Source organism: Corythoichthys intestinalis, chromosome 20 (genome assembly GCF_030265065.1).
Source record: "Corythoichthys intestinalis isolate RoL2023-P3 chromosome 20, ASM3026506v1, whole genome shotgun sequence".
In the NCBI taxonomy this organism is placed as follows: domain Eukaryota; kingdom Metazoa; phylum Chordata; class Actinopteri; order Syngnathiformes; family Syngnathidae; genus Corythoichthys; species Corythoichthys intestinalis.
This window is the reverse complement of record NC_080414.1, coordinates 27,036,922-27,059,830: the sequence shown is the minus strand read 5'-3', so window position 1 is coordinate 27,059,830 and position 22,909 is coordinate 27,036,922. Positions and strand designations below refer to the sequence as shown.

Sequence of the window (22,909 nt, the reverse complement as noted above, 5' to 3'; positions counted from 1 at the left end):
ATCAAAAAATGAAAAATTTCAATCATAGAAAACAGTTTTTGAATGCAAAAAAATATTTGAGGCTCAAATATTTGCATTTGAACACTTAATTTTTAATTTAAAAAGTTTCCTTTGATTTTAGCAATCCTTTTTGTTTTTGGGCCATATTATAGGTAGGACATTTGTGTCTAAATCATTAATTCCCCCAAAAAGTTGCTTCAATCCCCAAAAAATATTTTCAAACAAAGAAAAAAAATCATTTGAAAAATAAAGTTGCCCTTTCCTAATTAAAAAAAAATAATAATAATAATAATAATATGAAAGCAAATAACCGTTTAAGGTGCTAGTCACATGATGTGTTCGAAAAAATATTTTTGACCAATTATGAAATTTTTTTTTTGTTTGTTTCATTCATTTTTGTTGTTTGCTGTAAAGCTTTACAACTTTTATACAAATATAGGAAAGTCAATTACATGCAATGATACTTTTCGGCCAAGGGGGGTGGAGGGGCGCCCCCCCCCTTAAACTCCGCTTATGTATAACAGAGTAACCTGCACATACACTTTTTTGCTGTGGACGGGACATTAATAAGACCAAACAGATTGGGCGAACGGGGGCCGGGGCTACATTCCTCATGTTTATGATCTTAATTAATTGATAGGCTAAATGATCAATCCAAAATAAATCTGTATTGACTTATACTACCTTTCATATGTATTGGTTCAGGTGATACACAGTTCGAGTCAAACCTTTGTTTTCAAAAACAACAAATAGAAACATTTTGAAAACTTTCAGAAGAAATTTCTGGATTTTATTAGCAAATTTAAATTGCAATAATTGAACATAACACAATAAACATAGGCGGAATTTGACTTTTGGGGCACGGAAGGCAAAATATGTTGATGGCCCCGAAACACAGTGTCAGCAATAAAAATAACTTATAAGATATATGCTTGGATAGTAGCTTAGCACAAGCTCGTACATACTGCCATCCCAACTGTGTGAGTGCTTGTGTTAGCGCGTGCGTTTTTCTGTCTTACCAAGTGGAGAAGTAGACGCCGCATCCTTTTTGACTGAATATTCCAGCCAGAATCTGTCCTCAGGTGGTTTTGGCTAAGCAAAGCAAATGGCTGTCTCTAAGGTGCTAGTCACATGATGTTTTCAAAAAATAATTTTGATCCATTTTTCATTCAGTTTTGTTGTTTTATTTTTTTTACAACTTATATAGACAACATTTTACCGGCAAGGTTTTTAATTTTATATTCATTAATAGGAAAGTCAATTACATTTTTGGCCACCCTCACCCCCCACTTAATCGCTGCATATGACAATATATACAAATTTGTTAATAATCTCTTAACGATCCCGGAATACAAAAAATAAATATTTGTCTTAAGACAACGCAACATTTTCTGTCTAAATAAAGAAATTAAATATAACTGAAAAAAACTTCTTAGTCAAAGATTGACAAAAATAAATAAAAATGGAGCCTTTCTTCAGGTAAAACACTACTGCTTTTGTCCACAAGCAAAGCCAAACTCAACAAGAAAAATGAAAGCTCCTTTAGGCTGCTTTAACACCACATAAAGAAAATAAAAATGAAAATGGGGAGAAGGGGGTAAACCTCAGTTGTCTACATTTCTCACAGTTTAATTATCGTTAACAGTAGAAAAAACATACAGATGGCACCTCACTAAGTAGCTTTCTACTCGAGTTTTGCAGGTTAGAGCAAATTCAGTTTAATGTTATACCTACTCTGATGCAGGTCGGACTTTCAGTAGCAAAATTAGTGGTGTGTTCCCCACCTCCACAATATTGACATCTTTTTACACTACCGTATTGGCCCGAATATAGGACGGCCCTGATTATAGGACAACCCCCTTTTTCAAGACTCAAGTTTGGAAAAAAAGACTTTTTGAACACCAAATTAATTCTATACAGAAAATAATTACAGTACATCTGAAACAAATAATTATAACAATACATTTGACAGAAAGGGCATGTTATTTTGCCTCATTCAAATCTTAATATCTGAACATTTAAATATGTAAACTTAAGTGCAATCACGTTCATAAATGAGTGGCTTCTGGTTTTTGAAATGTAAATAAACCAATCTATTGTAATAAAACAACAAAATTATAATAACTGCATTAACCAACAAAGTGAATTCTAACTGTAACTGTAGTCTTGAAAGAAATCTGAATAAGGAAAAACATTGCAATAAAATAATGCAAACTGGTTAAACTTCAGAGTAGCTGAGACCTGTCATGTCAGAACATCGCTTCAAGGATATCTGGCGCCATCTACTGTCGTGAATGGACTTAATGTCTAGACCGCGAATATAAGACGACCCCCACTTTTTCAGTCTTATTTCCATGCAAAAAACACTGTCTTATATTCGGGCCAATACGGTACTTACAGTGGCTGCTGCTGGCCGAAAAAAAATACTAATATCCCTCCTTTTCGAAGGGGGCGGAGGAGGTGTTGCATGTTTTCGACATGTTTTATTTCTGTCTGGGCTGTGAGTGCGTTTGTGTGTGGGGGCGAAAAATGGACTGGCACATTCAGCAAGTGAAAAGGGGTAAATGCAAGTCTAAGCATAATGAAAAAAAAAATCACTGAATAATAGTAGGGGAAATTCTATACTTACAACATATGGGAAAACAATCTTAAATTACATATATACCTGAACTCATTATATAATGCAAGTAATTTTGCTTAAAGGTTGGTGGGGACAATTTGAGCATCCTGAAAAGTTGGTAGAGTTTTGTCCAAATGCAAACCGATGCCCTTGATAGAAGGTCAAAATCACACTGTAGTTAGGCATTTTAAAACGTGTGTGTGTGTGTGTGTGTGTGTATGTGTAAAAATAACACACTTTTCAGACCAACGTGTTTCAAACAGTTGTATTTTATAGACGGGAACTATATACCTACATATATAGCTTATTTTGTCCAAAATCCTGTCCACTGCATGTCAGTCCATGAAGTTTCAGCATCATACAGCAAACAAACAATAAATACCTGGCAATAGTCACGAAAAGAATATTCCAGTTATTATTATTATTTTTTTTGTACAAATAAAATACATACAGTACATCTTGAGACACACAATGTTCCTTTGATAATACAACAAATATGTACACTTTCAGTAGTTTTAACCAAGTTATATTGTTTTAAGACAATGAAACAACACAACAGTATAGAAATGCATATGTTTAAAAAAAAAAAAAAAAAAAAAAAAAAAAGGATAAAATAATAAAATAAAGTAATATATTCAGCTTGTAGGTTAAAGATAATGTATCATACTGTAGTTTGGCTGATATTTTGGTCAATTTTGGATGCAAGTCATATAAATTGTGATAAATTAGACACCTATTCTGAGTTTTGGAAATATTTTGAGTCAGTGATTTCTTTTCTACAGTAAGAGAAGTACAGTTCAGTGTTCCTGTTCAAAAAATTGTGACTGCGTATGCATTTGATACACATGTAAACTAACTCCAATTAAAAGGAGCAGTATTAACACTTTTTGAGGTTGATGAGTCAAAGTAATATTTTTTTTTTAATAGACGAGACGAAAATGTGCAGAAATAAGGGATTGAGATCTTTTTGGAATGAATATTTAAAATGGGTCCAAAAAATGGGTAAAACTTTCATTTGAAAAAATAGCATCAAAGATTTTATATCAAAATGTATTTCAAATAAATTCCACCTGGATTTACAACAAAAACTGACCTTGTGGACATCTTTTCGATAACGTATTCATGATTGACTATTAGGAAAAAAAGAACTTAAATGAGCAAAATATCATTTGATGGATGCTTTCGTCATAAAAAACCCAACTACCCAATCTTGATGCTACAGTGTGCCATTGTTTTTTGTTTATTTACCCATTCTAACCAGCCAGCAATACATTTCATGTGTTAAGTAGGCTTTACATATACAGTGAAGAAAATAAGTATTTGAAAACCCTGCTATTTTGCAAGATCTCCCACTTAAAAAATCATGGAGGTTTTGGGGTCTGAAATTTTCATCGTAGGCGCATATCCACAGTGAGAGAGATAATCTAAAAATCCCAAAATCACAATGTATGATTTTTTAAAACAATTTATTTGTGTGATATAGCTGCAAATAAGTTCATGAACACCTGAGGAAAGCGAATGTTAATTTTTGGTACAGTATGTCTTTGCTTGCAATTACAGAGGTCAAACTTTTCCCGTAGTTTTTCACTAGGTTTGCACACACTGCAGGAGGGATCTTGGCCCACCCATCAGTCAGGTTTCTGGGCTGTCGCTGAGAAACACGCAGTTTGAGCTCCTTCCAAAGCTTTTCTATGAGGTTTAGCTCTGGAGACCAGCTAGGCCATGCTAGAACCTTGTTATGCTCCTTGGTTTTCCTGGCTGTGTTTTTCGGGTCATTTTCATGTTGGAAGACCCAGGCATAACCAATCTTCAATGCTCTGACTGAAGGAGGGAGGTTGTTCACCAAAATCTCACAATACAGGGCCCCAATCATCCTCTCTTTAATACAGTGCACTCGTCCTGTCCCTTGCGCAGAAAAACACCCCCAAAGCATGACGCTACCACCCCCATGTTTCACAGTAGGGATGGTGTTTTTTAGATAGTACTCATCATTTTTCTTCCTCCAAACACAGTTAGTGGAATTATGACCAAAAAGTTTTATTTTACTCTCATCTGACCATAAAACCTGCTCACATGACTCCTCTGGATCATCCAAATGGTGATAGGCAAACTTCAGACAGGCCTTGCCATGTGCTTGTTTAAGCAGGGGAACATTCCATGCCATGCATAATTTCAAACCATGACATCTAGTGTATTATCAACAGTGACCTTGGAAACAGTGGTCCCAGATGTTTTCAGGTCATTGACCAACTCCTGTCGTGTAATTCTGGCTGTTTCCTCAGCTTTCTTAGAATCACTGAGACCCCACGAGGTGATATCTTCCATGGGGCTCCACTCCTATTGAGATTGACCGTCATGTTTAGCTTCTTCCATTTTCTAATGATTGCTCCAACAGTGGACCTTTTTTCAATATGCTGCTTAGCAAGTGCTGCTTAGCCCTTTCTCGCCTTTTGGAGGTGAACAATTTTGTCTCTGGTGTCTTTGGACTAAGGATGCAACAATAAACGCAAAACGCAAAAACGGTTAAGACCGTGGGTCACAGAGAGGTAACTCACAGTTACATAATGAACAATGAGTGGCAAATTAAGAGCGCTGTACTTCAAACTCGTCCTGTTTATGAAAGTTGATTGTCAAATGCTGATGTTATGCATGATTGAGCAGACGTGACTTGTGTGGCGTTTGTTAACTTTTTTTAATGCCCGACAACACTCGCGTGCACACACTAGATATCATGAAATAGCAACCTAGATGTGCTACGTTAGATCCCCCCAAGTCCCATTCCATTGGCTGCGTGAGCCCAGAGTGAGCAGGCGACACGTAGTCCATATACTACATCGATGAATTAAAAACCGCCATGACTGAATGGAAGTTAAGCAGGCCAAACCAATCCATACCAGTGACTATGGATAATGCTGCAAATATTGTTAATTCAGTACGTTTAACACAGATGGACTCAGACCACAAATAGGATGTTTTTTTTTCATGTGGTAAACATACCTGCTAAGAGAGTAATAGCAATTAACAGTGTGCCCCGCCTCACCTTACGAACAGTAAAGATTCTCAGCACTTTTATACTATACTACTATACTATACTATACAAAACTTGTATTTTTTTTTCCAAAGCATTAAATATTTTGAATCGAGGGCTGTAGTTATCGAATATTTTAGTAATCGAGTAATCGACTGGAAATTCTATCGATTAATCTAGTAATCGGTTAAAACAAATATATTTTTAGGTGAAGAGCAATAATAAATATACATGAGAAAACAAGACATTTCATCTAATCTTGAACTATTTTCAGTCAATCAATGTCTTTATTTTTGATGTATATTGTTGAAAACAGCCAACAATTGCATCCCAGATGTAACTAGAATATAAAAAAAAGACTAATTCACTGCTTTCACTCAAAAAACTTTTAGATCTTATTAAAAAACAAAACAAACAAACAAACAAAAAAAAATATATATGTGTATCTTACCTAAAAATGCGGTTACACTTGATAACACACATCACTTAAAAGTTAGGATTTTCCCCCATGTGTTTCAATTGAATTTCTATTTGTGTCAAGCCATTTTTAAGTTCTAGTTAAGTTTTAAGTTAGTCTAAACTGTAAGTCCTGATTTTGAGTTTTCGCAGTGTTCAAAATAAATGTATGATACAGGCTGTATTGGAGCACATTAGGGACCAGTGCTACTTGGTGTTTTATCCAGCAATGACTACTGAGCTAAAATTGCTAGTTAGCATTATTGAGTTTTTATTTTACACCCTCGTCACTCCACAACGCTATGTTATGTTAAAGCCTGTATGTAAGACACGTTAGCCACGCATCGAAAGTGGTCATAATTAATACAAACCTAGCCCTCCGCAGGGCTAACGTAACGTTAGCAAGGTACAGTAAAGTTAATCTTTTTTATTAGCGCTTAGCGCTCTTTATTAGCGCTTAGCGCTCTACTGCTTTAAGATGGCGGCTGTTTACTAACGCTGCCCAGACGCGGCCGAATCTGTCTGTAAGCATCTAGTTCAACATACATGTGATCTCTATGGCTACGTTCATACTACAGGTCTTAATGCACGAATCCGTTTTTTTGTCATATCCGTTTTTTTGGCGTGCCCGTTCAGACTGCCTTTATCCATTGAGACCGTTCAAGTATTACGCATACGCACTAATTCGCGGTCCGACACGCGCTGAGCAAGACGACCCGCATGCGCAGAAGTATCAAAACAAATGACACACGTCATCCGTCATTCCAGGGATATCATATTTTGCTTTTCAAAAGGAGGACACAAATAACAGACATAAATAATCCCCGTTTAGGCTTATATTCAAAGTTTATATGGATCGATAGCATGCACGCACGGTCCGTGCACGTCACACACACATACGGGCAGTTTGCCCCGACCTCGGCCGTGTAGGCGATGTTGAAATATTGCTCACTTGGAGCAGAGAGAAAACTGAGCATTCTCAGGCTTATCCTCAACCCATTTTTATTTTTTATGACTGTTGTCAAACTCAGCCCTTCCCCAAAAGCCATGTTCACTGCAAGCTAGGCGCTAATAACGCACAGCGGCACCGCTACGGTAAGCGTCTCTCTCGCTATTTGATGACGTAATTGCTGCATGAAATCCGATTTGGGAGAGTGGACAGTACAGACCGCCGCGACAGTCTGGAAAAATGTGGCCCAGATCGGATTTGAACCACATACGAAAGTGACCCAGATCGGATTTGAAATGGTCCAGTTCTATGCGACTTGTCACGTTCAGACTGTCAAGTTAATGCCTGACTCGAGTCGGAAAAACGCGAAAAAATCAGATTCGTGCATTAAGACCTGTAGTATGAACGTAGCCTATGAGACACATCCGACGCTACCTGCTACCAACATAGCATCGTGGGGGCTAGTATTTAGCAACGTCGGCGTCATTTGTAGCGGCTGTCGGCTGCAGTAAGTTTTTTTTTTTCCTTCTTCCTCCCCGCACGTGACATTAGCGCGTTGTCCCGCATTAAAAGTAGTCTGAGCAAATGCTTAGAGCTGTCAAAATAAACGATTACTCGAGGTGAATAAAATTTCTCGGATCAGTTTTTAAACTCGAGTTACTCGAGTTGCTCGAGTATTCGTTTCAGCTCTAATTGAATCAAATCGAAAATTGTTTCCCTCGTATCGAAAATCGTACTGAACTGTGACTTAACTGTATCGTTTCAAACCTACTTTGGACAGCTCTTTGGTCTTGACCATGTTACAAGTTTGAGTCTGACTGATTGTATGGGGTGGACAAGTGTTTTTATGCTGCCATCGACCTCAAACAAGTGCATCTGATTAAGGGTATTATATAGAGTGGAGGTAGACTTTTAATAAGTGGACTAACAGGTCTTTCAGGGTCATAATTCTAGCTGTTAGACAAGTGTTGAAATACTTATTTGCAGCTGTATCACACAAATAAATTGTTAAAAACTCATGCATTGTGATTTCCGGATTTTTCTTTTTAGATGATCTCTCTCACAGTGGACATGCACGTACGATGAAAATTTCAGACTCCTCAGTGATTTCTAAGTGGGAGAACTTGCAAAATAGCAGGTTGTTCAAATACTTATTTTCTTCACTGTACAGTGCTATCTCTACTTATGAAATTAATTTGTTAATTAAGTAGTTTCGCAATTCGTAACTTGAAAATTTGGTTATTTTTCCATTTAAATGCCCTAATCAGTTTCAAGCCCCCCAAAATTCAGATATAAATCTTTTAAAATGCATAAAAATGCATCAAAACATGTTACAAATACATGTACAAATATATTATTAAACAATAAACATAAACTCTGAGTTGTGTATAATGTAAAAAATCAAAAATAAAGAATAAAAGATAATATACTAATGTAAAGTTGTCGGAACACAAGGGGCGAATGAAAGGGTGTTGGAATACACACATACACATACAGTAGATGTCCCACTTAGCCAACTAGATGCCAGTAATGCTGGGCAATAGCCAATGGCAGAGCAGCTACAAGTATGTTACGTTCAGTAAACTCTTGGAGATGTGTGTATCAGCCATACTGTATTTTTGCCTTTTGTATCCTGGAATTTATTTCATAACAAAAGGCAATACTTTACCGTTGAGGTGTGTCGTAACCCTACATTCTGTATGTAGAGATGTTTTTTAAGTAGCGGTACCACTGTATGATACGATTTTTTTTTTTTTAATGCGGCATACATTTAGCTGAATTCAACCACAGAAGAACCTCTGAAGTAGAACTTTTTTTTCAAATGTAAACCAAAACTTCAGAGGAACAAAAGAAAACCCTCTTACTGTTGCACAAAACCCAGAGTTTTCACAAGGATCCTGTTGTGACACACGCCTGTCCTGGCTGAAGAAAAGAACATACATGAAATATTTAAAGGGGGTAAAGCTGAGTTTTCCCACTAGGAAACAAATCAGACCAACTATTGATTCCCCTTTTCTTGTGTAACACAAAGGACAGAAGCTGCCTGAAGCACAATTTGTTTTCCTTAACATTCACTTAGTTAACCTGTAAGGTACATCTTATCAAAGCAAAATTACAGCAGCACGACTCTTTTGTCCTTCCTTGGCTGGTCTCACGTAAACTCACAGTGTGGTGTTGTCTTCCGGACCGATTCGGGAGGCTTGAGGTGCAATACCCCTTTGGTAACAGACAACACAGTAACAGTAGTTGCACTCCAGTCTGGAAAAGCAAAGGCTGTCCAAAAAGCTTTCTTATAAATATTTGATTATGAACGTGCTGTTTCTCTTCTCCCACTGAGGCAGAAACACTATCATTGGAGTTGACCCATCAGGTGACAACAATACAGATTTGACAGCACCAAACATACTATTGAGGTCATAATGACAAACAGGGATAGCAGTGCACCAAAGAATTGAGATCGATCCTTTGCCTATTTCAACAGTAGAGAGACATACGACTCCGCCGCATAGCTTCGCTGATCAAATAAGCTGGGCTGACCTCTGGTTCTTCTGTCATGACCACAATGTTCTGCCACTCTCCACATTGGTTAGATTTCTTGATCGTATCCACCACGCAGAGAGCATAAAGACAATCCTCAAAGGTGGCGGCCATCGTCAGAGGCCTACCGTCCCATGTCCGCCGATCATCCTGTTCCTGAAAGGCTTGCCGAACAGCCTGGATCATTCGGATCATTCCAGTCAGATACGGAGAAGGGATGTCGCTGAAGGCTTTCTCAGGTAAGGAAGCCTTTTCAAGCGGTGTAGTGTCTTTTAGAAGAAGTTCAGTCCCTCCACCGCCGTTGTTCTTCTGTCCGTACAAGTCCGTCCCCGTGACAGATAACCTCCCGACCGTTCCGACGATGATCACTTCCTGTCGAAATTCTCCAGGGACGTTGAAATTGAGCGTGACGGTGCAGCAGGCCCCGCCTTCCAGCACCATCTGGAACGTGCAGAAGTCGTCGCTTGTGATCTGCCGGATCCCTCGGATGTGATCCGTCTGTTTGACAAAGGTCTTGAGGAAGCCGTGGACTTTTGCGGCACGTTGGCCTGTCAGAAACGTAAGCAGGTCGATGATGTAACTGCCTACAGAGTGCAAGCCCCCACCTCCCATGAGGTCATCACAGCTCCAGTTATATTTCTTCCCAAGCAGACTGCCACTATGGACCTTCAAACAAATAGAACATTCAAATAAAGAGTGAGCAAACCAAACCATGGTGTTATTGATCTGGTCTCAACCTTGGTCAGAAAATGTGCATAATAAACATACCTGCGCCTCACAAACCAGAAGTTCCCCTACATAGCCTTCCTCCAGCAGCTCCTTCATTCGAACAAATGCTGGCAAGAAGCGAAGGACATTTCCCATAATGCTCAGCAGCTTGGGGTAGTACTGGGCTGCGGACATCATTCGGAAGGCATCTAAAGGTGTGGCTGTCCGGTCACAAATTACGTTTTTTCCGATACCTTGAGGGGAAAAAGGGAGCACAGTTTAAGGGTAAGGTAAGGAAAACACTGTATCCAGACAGGAATTCAACTCTCATTTTTGTTTTTTACAGGAAAACTGTTGTGGCTTAAAAAAAATCTACAAATTCACTACAACATTCTTTTTCACTCATTTCAGTCTGGATTTCGGCCACAACACAGCACTGAGACCGTGCTTATCAAAGTCCTAAATGATATTCGTCTGAATACTGATTCAGGCAGCTCATCTGTACTGCTACTACTGGATCTCATTGCCACATTCGACACAGTTGATCACAACATACTACTTCGCAGATTGGAAAAGTGGGTAGGGCTCAATGACACAGTTCTTCAGTGGTTCACATCTTATTTACATGATAGGGACTTCTCTGTGTCAATCGGAAACCATCAGTCAGAACGAACCATATTCATGTGTGGAGTCCCTCAAGAGTCCATTCTTGGACCACTCTTATTTAACATTTATATGCTTCCCCTAGCTCAGATCATGGAACAGTATGACATCTCCTACCACACCTATGCAGATGACACACAACTCTACATTTCTGTGTACCCACATGATTATAGTCCCTTAGTCTCCCTGAGTGAATGCATTCATCAAATCAATGAATGGATGTTCCAGAACATTCTCCAGCTAAATGCGGAGAAGACAGATGTGATCATTTTAGGGGCCAAACACCTTAGCACAATGTCACTTACAGCTACAAATCAAGTCAGAAAGACCTAAAATTTGATAGCCATCTAAAGTCCGTCACAAAATCCGTTTATTACCACCTAAAAATATAGCCAGAATTAAGGGGCTTCTACCTCAACAAGACATGGAAAAACTTATGCATGCATTCATTTTCAGTAGATTGGACAATTGCAACAGTATATTTACAGGTCTTGATAAAAAATCAGTCAGGAAGCTGCAGCTAGTACAGAATTCCGAAGCAAATACAAGGAAATTGGACCACATTACACCGGTTCTGAAATCGTTACACTGGCTTCCAGTGAGTCAGAGGATATACTATAAAATACTACTGCTAGTCTACAAAACAATTAATGGGATTGAACCAAAATACAAGCTTGATTTGTTGGATCCCTATGAAACAACTAAACTCCTAAGGTCGTCTGGAACCAGTATGTACTGTATGTTCCAAGAACAAGAACCATGCAGGGTGAGTCAGCATTTAGTTATTATGCTCCTCACCTCTGGAACAAATGACCTGAAGGTCTGAAGTGTGCTAAAACTGTTAGCTCCTTTAACTCATTCACTCCCAGCCATTTTCACCGGAGCAAGGCCCTTCGCTCCCGGCCGTTTTACTCTATTTTGACTGATTTTGCAAGGCCCACAGAAAATTCTGTTTTATTTCTATATAAACGTGGAACCCACCAAAAGAAAGAATAGACCCTCTTCTTTCAGCAGAAAAAAAGTTAGTTCATATCTTTTTCCATTCTTTAGGAATCAGCATTAGAAAATAGCTTAGTTTGAGCAATTTTCCAATTTCTGATGAAAAACGGACAAATTGAGCTTTTTGTGAAAGTATACATTTCAAACATAACTTTGACTTTAACACAGCTATTTTTTGCTTTAGTTACATCCCAAACATCTGAATAATGTTTTCCTTTTCAAAATAACAAAAACATCAAGACAAATAGAGCTTTTGATAGCAAAGTAACAATTTATTTACACATACAGTAACTAACTGAATGATGACGCTGTTCCGGCCGCGACAGCCGGTTAAACTTTTCCCTCATCGCTGCCTGTCTCATAAAGATTAATTTTTTTTGAGTCTCTTCGGGCTCTGCTCGCGAGCAGCATGGACTCAAAGGCATTGTCCGCTGCACTAGTGGTCCCGGTCGTTCTGCTCGGTCGTCCACCGTCTGGCATCCATTCAGTCGTCTTCCACTGGCGCCACAGCTGTGCCGCTTGGCTGTTCATTGTCGTTGAATCGGGTCTCGGGTCTTACCAAATGCGCTACTGCCCTAGAGTGGCCAGTTTTATTGCTTTAAAATGGATTTTCAGCTTTGTGCTTTGGAGCTAAATTGAATTAGAACCCAGAGATGTCTCTTTTGAAAAAAAAAAAAAAAAACGTAAAAGACATAAATACGTCTTTGGGACACTGAAACAATCCAAAATAGAACGTATTTATACGTTTTTGGGAGCAAATGAGTTAACTTAGGGCTAAAAAGGTTTGTTTATCATAGCATATCCAAAACTGTTTACATATTTCAAACTTCAAGCTATTTGCTTTTTATTCCTTTTCTGCTTTATTTCCATTTTCTAATTTCATTCTATTTATTTTTATGTATAATTTCATCTCCTGTTTTGATTGCCTTTGTTTTATTGTTCTTTTAATTATTAATGATTAAAAGGATTTAAGGATTTAATGTGATTTTTATGACCTTCATGTGATGTAAAGTGTTGAATTGTGCTATACAAATAAATTTCCCTAGCCTTGCCTTGCCATGCCTTGCCTTACAACTAAGCAGTCCAGGTTTAAAAAAAAACTTAGTATTTAGATTGCACTAAAAATGTCCAGTCAGGATTTTCCCATAACCCACGAATTATACTGATTAACTCCACTAAGAAGGTCTTTTTTTCCTGTTTCGTGCCAACAGGGTTAAACAATAACTATTGGTACTTACAGTGATTTCAACGAAACTTTGTGAAAGGCTGAGTGGACATGGACCAAAGAACAAACCATTAAATGCCACAGACTTTCCATAGAGTCATCAATTTTTTGGAGGACATTTATTAGGGAAGATTTTTTTTAACCCTTAAATGTACTGTACCTTTCCTGTACATTCAATTTAGTAGAGTTCCTTACTGAACTATACAGTCTGTTTAGCTGCAAACCTCACTATGGAGATACTTCTTTAAGTATCGTCAAGTACAGTAGATAAATCTTGGTTGGGGGGAGTGGGCGGTGCGCTAGTTGTGAAAGTGAAACTTCCTATTGTAATCCGTCATTAGGAGCAATTGTCCAAGCATGGAAACTAATCCCTTTGACCCAGATCTGAGAAATCCAGAGTGAGAACCGACCCACCGTGCCTCTAACCACCACTCAACGCTCACAGACACAAAATACACACAAGTGTGTGCTTTATCTGTTTCTGTTGCTCAGCAAAGCACACAAGGATTCATTCATTTGGGTACTCTGTGGCTACAAGCATTTTAGTGTTTTTTTGTCTTTTCTTTTGATGACTAACTGGCTTGAAGAAAGTGTTTGGGGGTTTATCATGAAATCATACCAAAATCCATTTTGTTAAATCTAGGGTTGTTCTGATCATGTTTTTTTGCTCCCGATCCGATCCCGATCGTTTTAGTTTGAGTATGTGCCGATCCCGATATTTCCCGATCCGATTGCTTTTTTTTTGCTCCCGATTCAATTCTAATCATTCCCGATAATTTTTCCCGATCATATACATTTTGGCAATGCATTAAGAAAAAAATGAATAAAACTCGGACGAATATATACATTCAACATACAGTACAAAAGTACTGTATTTGTTTATTATGACAATAAATCCTCAAGATGGCATTTACATTATTAACATTCTTTCTGTGAGAGGGATCCACGGATAGAAAGACTTGTAATTCTTAAAGGATAAATGTGACTTTGTATATTGTGACTAAATATTGCCATCTAGTGTATTTGTTGAGCTTTCAGTAAATGTAGCCATTTAACTGTTCTGGCCAAATGCATGATGGGAAGTGCAACAATGACTGTGCGTAGTGGTACCAATATATATATCTTCTCTGCGTTGGGAAATAACATAGGGCGTCAAGAAAAAGATCAACTACAACCTTTCTTCCGTAAATTGCTTTCCCACGATATTTTTAATTGTTGAGAGAGGGATTTAAAGGCTTTAGCCAACTGAAAAAAGGCGCCAAAGACTGCTGTTATTCACTCTACTCATTTTACGCTGCCTATTAGCTCTATATATACATAGGTAAAACGGCGCCATTATAGATTGAACGCGATAATGCGTGAGTGGGTCGTGCAGCGCATGCGTTAATTGCGTTAAATATTTTAACGTGATTAATTTAAAAAAATTACTTACCGCCATTAACGCAATAAATTTGATAGCCCTACTTTAAGCCAAAACTAAAGACTCTGGATGAGTATAAGACATTTAGTCTGTAACGTTAAATACAATTAGAAAACGATTCAATTAAAAAATATATATACTGTATATTAAAAAAAGGCATGTCCGATATTTTTTTGCCGATTCCGATACTTTGAAAATAATGTGATCGGACATCTTTAGTTAAATCATAAATTAAAGTGCATTTAAATAACGCAAAAAAACCCAGAAATTGCAAATACAGTACATCCGACAAGAAAAGTGTTACTGCTTTGTGTTACTGTACATCAGGGGTGTCCAAACGTTTTGCAAACGGGGCCAGATTTGGTGTGGTAAAAATGTGGAGGGCCAACCTTGGCTGACGTCCTTTACGTAGAACAATATATTTAAGCAAATTTTAGCAAGCCATTCTGTGTGTCACATTTGCTTTATTATTATTATTTTTAATTAATATAGTTCTGTCAAAATTATCGCGTTAACGGGCGGTAATTATTTTTTTAAATTAATCACGTTAAAATATTTGACGCAATTAACGCCCTTGCCCCGCTCAAACAGATTAAAATGACAGCACAGTGTCATGTCCACTTGTTACTTGTGTTTTTTTCGTGTTTTGTCGCCCTCTGCTGGCGCTTGGGTGCGACTGATTTTATGGGTCTCAGCACCATGAGCATTGTGTAATCATTGACATCAGCAATGGCAAACTACTAGTTTATTTTTTGATTGAAAATTTTACAAATTTTATTAAAACGAAAACATTAAGAGGGGTTTTAATATAAAATTTATATAAGTTGTACTAACATTTATCTTTTAAGGACTACAAGTCTTTCTATCCATGGATCGCTTTAACAGAATGTTAATGTTAATGCCATCTTGTTGATTTATTGTTATAATAAACACATACAGTACTTATGTACAGTATGTTGAATGTATATCGTCTTGCGTCTTTCCATTCTAACAATAATTTACAAAAAAATATGGCATATTTTATAGATGGTTTGAATTGCGATTAATTATGATTAATCAATTTTTAAGCTGTGATTAACACGATTAAAAATTTTAATCGTTTGACAGCCCTAAATTATTTCAACAATCTCGCAACTAGCCTTTGTGGCGTTCTCTTTCGACTCTTGGCCTCTTGTGAAATACTGCTGCTGTAAAATTAAACTAGCTTCGAGTTGCTTCAATTTCTCGCTACGTATCTTCCCTGTAATCGTGTCGTACATGTCAGTGTGTCTTGTTTGGTAATATTGCCTCACACTGAACTCTTTAAAAACAGCGACTGTCTCTTTGCAAATGACCCAGACACAGTTGCTGCGTATTTTAGAGAAGAAATAGTCCAATTTCCACCCATCCTTGAAGCTTCGGCCGTCACAGTCACTTTCTTTTTTTTGTTGATTGTCGCCATTTTAGAAATGGGGAAGAAAGGGTAACACGGGGTAATGTTGCTTAGAGTGCTGCTGCCTTTTAGTGGGTAAATGAGGAGCAGCATTTAGTGTGTAAGCTACTTCATATGCTGGTAGCAGTACTGCTGACCAATTTATTAAGTCTGTGTGCGGGCCAGACGTTATTGATTTTATGACAGAGGCTGGCGGCCGGATGAAATTTGATCACGGGCCGCATTTGGCCCCCGGGCCGGACTTTGGACATGACTGCTGTACATTCTATGGTACATCAAAACAGTCACTTAAATCTGAATAGTTTTACTCAAAACACTTTAGCATCTCACTTTGTCAGGGATTACTTGTTTTGAAATATGCCGTCACTATGCTGGCATTAGATTTCATGATTCAACTCTGTATTCAAAACTAGTAGTCATCTGGCAACGTAAACTGGGAGACAGCCAGAGTGGTGCTGTGGGAGAGTCGTAATGGAGCAGAAAAAAGCTCCAGCTCTGCAGCTTGGTCTCTTAACATCAATAATTTAGAGACAGGACATACAGTATATATAACATGGAGAGACTTGAATGACTCAAGAAACACCTTGCAGAGACACAAAAACATTGACTGTATTATTTCAGCACAAGTATGATTTTGATGGATGGGAATACACAAATTACCATCCTTCCAATATGAGTAAATAATGTCGTCTTGGCACTTCTAATAACTCTTTCAGGTACTTTTGACAGTCTGTCAGAGCAGTTGCATGGACCTCACAGACTAAAGTCCAAGTGCTTAATACAAGCTGACATTAATAGTAAAGCCTTCACCTTATTTTAGAGAAGTAGACACTCAACACCCAAGGTTTTGTTGTTGTGTCATTGAACAGTCGTTTCTCAACCGAAAAAAAAAACAGATTACTACAGGGAGCCCAACATAGGTCTAAAAACAGATCATGTCAAAAAAAAAAATAATAATTTTTACATAGTATACTGCAATTTTTCCCCCTTAAAAATTGGTCTTCATAAATACAGATGCATTGATACAGTTGGTTAGGTTTCATTAAGTAAAGTAATTACGGTAATAAGTACATTCATTAAACATTAAACGGTTTTTGCCAAATTTTTGCTTCTCCTTCCTAGACATGCTGTTCTGTTCCCCCTGTTGTGCGCATCTTGGCCACCTGGCAGCAGTGAAATGCCAATAACAGTATTTTCCGCACCAGAAAACATATTGGAGTACAAGTAGTCCCAGGGTAACGACGGACCCGACTTAGGTGATTTCGACTTTACTACACCTGAGTCTCGTCTTTAAATGTTGACGTTTGTTGTGCGATGCATGCTTTTATTTTGGCGCAGGAAGCGTAGAACAGGAAGTGAGCGCATGTACAGACGTGCCCACCCCAAACACGCACACAGAGAGCATCCGAGTGCCAGAAGTGACAGTCTGCGTGCACATTTGTTGCTTGTGAAGCATCCAGAGGCGACAGCTGTATATAATCCTTTTTTACTGTTTATTGTACATTTTCAATTGTGGTTGAATACTTGGGCCGAGTTTATTTGATTTTTTTGATGATGCGCGGATGCTAATGGATACATGCTAATCATTTGTTATTGCTTTATCAGCAGCTACTTGTAAACGCTGTTATGTAAGACTGATTTTATTTCATTTTATTTCAGTTTCATTCTGCACGTGTTGATGTCATAAGCAGCTAAATAAAGTCAGCAAACCACACGGACATCTGACTTTTTTTTTTTTCGTGATGCATGCTTTTATTTTGGTGTGGGAAGCATAGAGCAGGTAGTATTAACACACGTGAGTAAGAGCGCACTTGCGCAAGCATGCGCACACACGAAGAAGAGCGCATTTGCTCCCACCAGGAAGTCGAGCAGCAGAGTAAGAGAGAGACAGGAAAGATTACAGCGGCAAGCTTGCGCACACATTTGTTACTTGTGAAGCATCCACAGTGCAAACACCTGTATATAACACCTTTTGCACTGTTTATTGTATGTTTTCAATTGTGGACATGATTATAGTCCCTTAGTCTCCCTGAGTAAATGCATTCATCAAATCAATGAATGGATGTGCCAGAATTTTCTCCAGTTAAATGTGGAGAAGACAGAAGTGATCATTTTTGGGCCAAAAAAGGGAAGGTCAAAGATAAGCAGGCACCTTAGCGCAATGTCACTTACAGCTACAAATGAAGTCAGAAATCTTGGCTTAATTATTGACTCAGACCTAAAATTTGATAGCCATCTAAAGTCTGTCACTAAATCTGCTTATTACCACCTAAAAAATATAGCCAGGATTATGGGCCTTCTGACTCAACAAGACATGGAAAAACTTATGCATACATTCATTTTCAAGAGATTGGACTATTGCAACGGTATATTTACAGGTCTTGATAAAAAATCAGTCAGGAAGCTGCAGCTAGTACAGAATGCTGCAGCTAGAGTCCTCACAAATACAAGGAGAATGGACCACATTACACCGGTTTTGGAATCGTTACTCTGTCTTCCAGTAAGTCAAAGGATAGACTATAAAATACTAGTGCTCATCTACAAAACACTTAATTGCCTTGGACCAAAATACATGCTTGATTTGTTAGATTCCTATTAAACATCTAGACCCCTAAGGTCGTCTGGAACCGGTCTCCTGCATGTTCCAAGAACAAGTACCAAGCAGATGAGTCAGCATTTAGTTATTATGCTCTTCGCCTCTGGAACAAGTTACCTGAAGGTCTGAAGCATGCTCAAACTGTTAGCTCCTTTAAATCAGGGCTAGCTAAAAATGCTTTTGTTTAGCACTGCATAACCATAACTGTCTACATATTTCAATCTATTTGCGTTCTATTCCTCTTGTGCAGTATTATTATTATTATGATTTTATTTTAACTTTTTTTTTTATGCTATTCATGATTAAATGTGATTTTTATGTATAATTTTATTTCCTATTTCGATTGTCTTTGTTTTTCCGTCCTACTGATTTTCATGTGATTTTTATGATCTTCATGTGATGTAAAGCACTTTGAATTGCCTTGTGTTGAATTGTGCTATTTAAATAAATTTGCCTTGCCTTGTGGTCAAATATTTGGGGCGAGTTTATGTGATTGTTTAAATTCAGCAAACTACACGAATGTCTGACATTGTCATTTCAGAGCTTAGCTCGCTGTCTAGCTAGGACTTAGCTCAAACTTATTGTCGAAGACGGTACAATGATGTATAATACATGTTTTTGGATAGTTATTTTGAGATTTGCGGGGTATTTAGGGGTGCTTAAAGGGTCAATTCTGACTTATGCGGAATTTCAGGTTATTTCGTTAGCATAGGAACGGAACTCGTTCGTAACCTGGTGACTACCTGTATAAGGTGCATTAGTAGTAGTAGTCGTGGTTGGGTTTGCATTTTATGCATGCACTAGATGGAGCTTTGCTAAAGGGAATGGCATGCCATGATTAACCATTACAGCGGTACCTCTACTTACGATCTACTTACGAACGTCTCAACAAATGGAACTTTCAGGTTATGAAACTCCTCAACGGGAAAATACTGCTCCTTGTAACAACAACAACAAAAATCACTATATAAGAGGCAAAAATACAATACACTACTGTGAAAGATACGTATGTAGTTTCTACTTTTAAATGTATAAGATCCTGCTGACCTACTGGTCACAATCTTTCCCATGGCATCATGCTTCAGTAACGTGATTCTGCTCTCCCATTTGCCTATTGTTGATGACATTTCAATTTGGGTGTCGCAGTATGTTGATGTCCACAGGTGCGACAGTGTTTTTGTTGTTATAGCAGTGTAGGTGCCTAAATAACGTTTAGTTAATTATTCAGGTTAATTGTGAATAATTCATTTTTGGTTCTATAAAACAAGTTATTTGTTTATTGATTTCGTGGGACGGGCTTGTGACGTCAAGTCGTATGAAATAAATGGGCAGCAAGAGCTGTTTGGGTGAGTCAGTTGGCATAGGCAAGAAGGATTAAGGAGAAGAGCCCAAACAATATTACCTCATTAACTCTCTGGATTAATCTCCCTCTTAAGTGTTATGTTTTTGGATCTACTTTGCTCTTTTGTTTACGTTTTTGGATGTTGCTCGGTGGAGTAGTTTTTTGTTGGATTAAAGAACGAACACATAAAGAGCGGCTTAAGAGTTTGCGGCGTGCAAAGGCAACGGAAGAGGAAAGCGTTGGGTTGAAAGCTTTTTTGCGTTGTGGATACTACAAGCAGGTTCGACGTCTTTGCCAAAAGAGTACAAGTCTCCTCGCATTTTTGTCTCACAAAGAGTTTTTTTCAAGGCACACACGGTTCACTACATTAGTAACACAGGTCTCCTCGCGTTTTGTGTCACAAAGAGTAGAGCTTAAACAAATACTCAAGCAACTCGAGTAACTCGAGTTTAAAAACTGATCCGAGTAATGTCCGATGCGTCTCATAGATATCGCATGCATTTAGGACTAGATGCGAAATGACAGACTCGGCCACGTCTGGGCAGCGTTAGTAAACAGCCGTCATCTTTAAGCAGTAGACTTCTCAGCGCTAATAAATATAACGTTACTGTCACTCGCTCACGTAACGTTAGCCCTTCGGAGAGCTATGTTTCTATTGATTATGACCACTGTCGATGCGTGGCTAATGTGTCTTACATACAGGCTTTATTTAATCTGTAAAAACACAGAGCTGTAGAGTGATGAGGATGTAAAATTAAAACATAAATAAGCTAACTGTCAGCTTTAGCTCAGGAGTCATTGCTGAATAAAACACCAAGTAGCACTGGTCCCTAATGTGCTCCAATACAGCAGGTATCATACATTTATTTTGAACACTGCAAAAACTCAAAATCCCATCAGTACTTACAGTTTAGACTAACTTAAAACTTGACTAGAACTTAAAATAGCTTGACACAAATGGAAATTCAATTGAAACACATGGGAAAAACGTAGCTTTCAAGTGATGTGTATTATCAAGCGTAATTACATTTTGAGGTAAGAAATATGTTTTTTTTTTTATATAAGATCTAGAAGTTTTTTGAGTGAATGCCGTGATTTTTTTTTCTTCTAGTCAGATCTGAGATGCAATTGTTGGCTGTTTTCAACAATGTAAATAAAAAATAAAGACATTGATTGACTGAAAATGGTTCAATATTGGATTAAATGTCTTTTTTTTTCATGTATATTTATAATTGCTCTTTACCTAAAAAAAAAGTTTTATCCGATTACTCGATAGAATTTTCAGTCGATTACTCGATTACTAAAATATTCGATAGCTGCAGCCCAAACGAAGAGTAACATAGGCGATGGGCACCATCTTGAAAGAGAAGGAAGGTAAGATATATTTTTTTCTATTTTCCTTCGCATTATGTTCTATTATCTACTTCATTACAGATATTAACGGCTAGGTATATGAACCGATTCAAATGTTTTTGGCTATTGTTTTATTCCGGTTTTACCCTGATTATAAAAATTTGATGTGGTGTTTCAGTAGTGCTTGGAATGGATTGAGACATTTACAATACATGGAAAACTACGGATTTTCTTGTTCTGAGACGCCTTCCGGAACCAACTAATTTCGTAAATATAGGTAACACTGTATTAATCCATACATCAGGCACATCAGATTATAGAGCGCACTGTCAGCTTTTGAGAAAATTGAAGGCTTTTATTTGCGCCTTAAAGTGCGGAAAATACGGTAAACAAATGAATATTGTCATAATTCCTCAATAAATAAATAAATGATTTTCACAGTGGATAAAAAATATATGTGAGGTAGTTTTGCCATATTGTATGTGTGTTGTGTTTATAACACTGCAACAGTGGTAATATTGATTGGCCTGTCGATGGAATTTTTCATTGGGTGTTAGTATTGCACTAAACGTACTCATCTACGTGTTTGTTTTAGATATACCTGTAATTTCTTTGTCTAGTTTGAAAGTAAACATCAACTAGGAGTGGTAGTGAGTAGTTGAACACCTTTTAATTCACCTTGCAAGTATCTTATGTTTTCAACAAAGCACGTTTAGTATCATGTCTCCCCTGGTGCCAAGAGACCAGCAGGAAGAACAGCTACTTGCACTTATTTCAAGGGAAACCACAGAATTAAAGTAAAAAGGGACAGCAGCTGCGTCATTCTAAATAAAGGCTGACTCTGCAGTCAAGCGCTTCTCTCAGTTGGCTTCCATCCAGACCACCTGCCTCTCTGTGCATGGCTCCAATGACTCCTCCAGCACACTGATATTCACAAGTTCACATCCAGAACAGGGGTGACATAATACAAGAATACCTCGAGCAATTGCACACGTGTCTATTGTTAAGGTTGAATGGGTTGGAAGAGGTTGCTGTGCAGGAAAGGTAGAACGAAGTTGTCATATGGCTGAGTCATTACTCATTATCCATTGTTAACGGCATACACCAACAGTCTTCATGAATCGATTCATGTGGCGTGGATATAAAATTGACATGGAAAGGAGCAAATGACTGCGGGGGGAGCAAGGAGTGTTAGGAAAGATGTTGAATTACAGTTCACACAATAGGCATTTGCTATGTGGTTCAGGAAAATCAGGCATGCCAGGAGAAGCAAGACTGGGTGGAGTCTTTTACATTCCTGCATAACAATAAAAGTCATTGTTAAGAATCAAACATGCTAACATGCATTTAAAAGATGAGAGACTGTCAACACAGCAGAAGTGTTTGCATGCTATACTTAATGTGTCTATCTATCACTGCCCTCCAGTACCCCTGCAATGGAAAGCTGTTCAAGCATTAATTCAATATTCCCTTGATATCTAGCTTAAAGCCATTGTACTAATACGCTCTCTTGTAAGACAATTTGGTGAACCTGTACAGTATATGTACCTTCAACTTGATAATGCGACATTTTCAATTAG

General features: G+C 37.9%; 1 protein-coding gene across 1 annotated transcript in view; it reads right to left on the bottom strand.

Moving 5' to 3' along the window:
• Positions 1–3,201: 3,201 nt before the first annotated feature.
• The window catches only part of gfod1 (glucose-fructose oxidoreductase domain containing 1), a 57,215-nt gene continuing 37,507 nt past the window's right edge, over positions 3,202–22,909 (bottom strand). Inside the window, exons 2-3 of the mRNA XM_057824142.1 lie at positions 10,360–10,553; positions 3,202–10,257 (exon numbers count right to left, since the gene is read on the bottom strand). Of these exons, the coding sequence (XP_057680125.1) occupies positions 9,529–10,257; positions 10,360–10,553 (923 nt within the window). The 3' untranslated portion in view covers positions 3,202–9,528. The remainder of the gene's footprint in view (positions 10,258–10,359; positions 10,554–22,909) is intronic.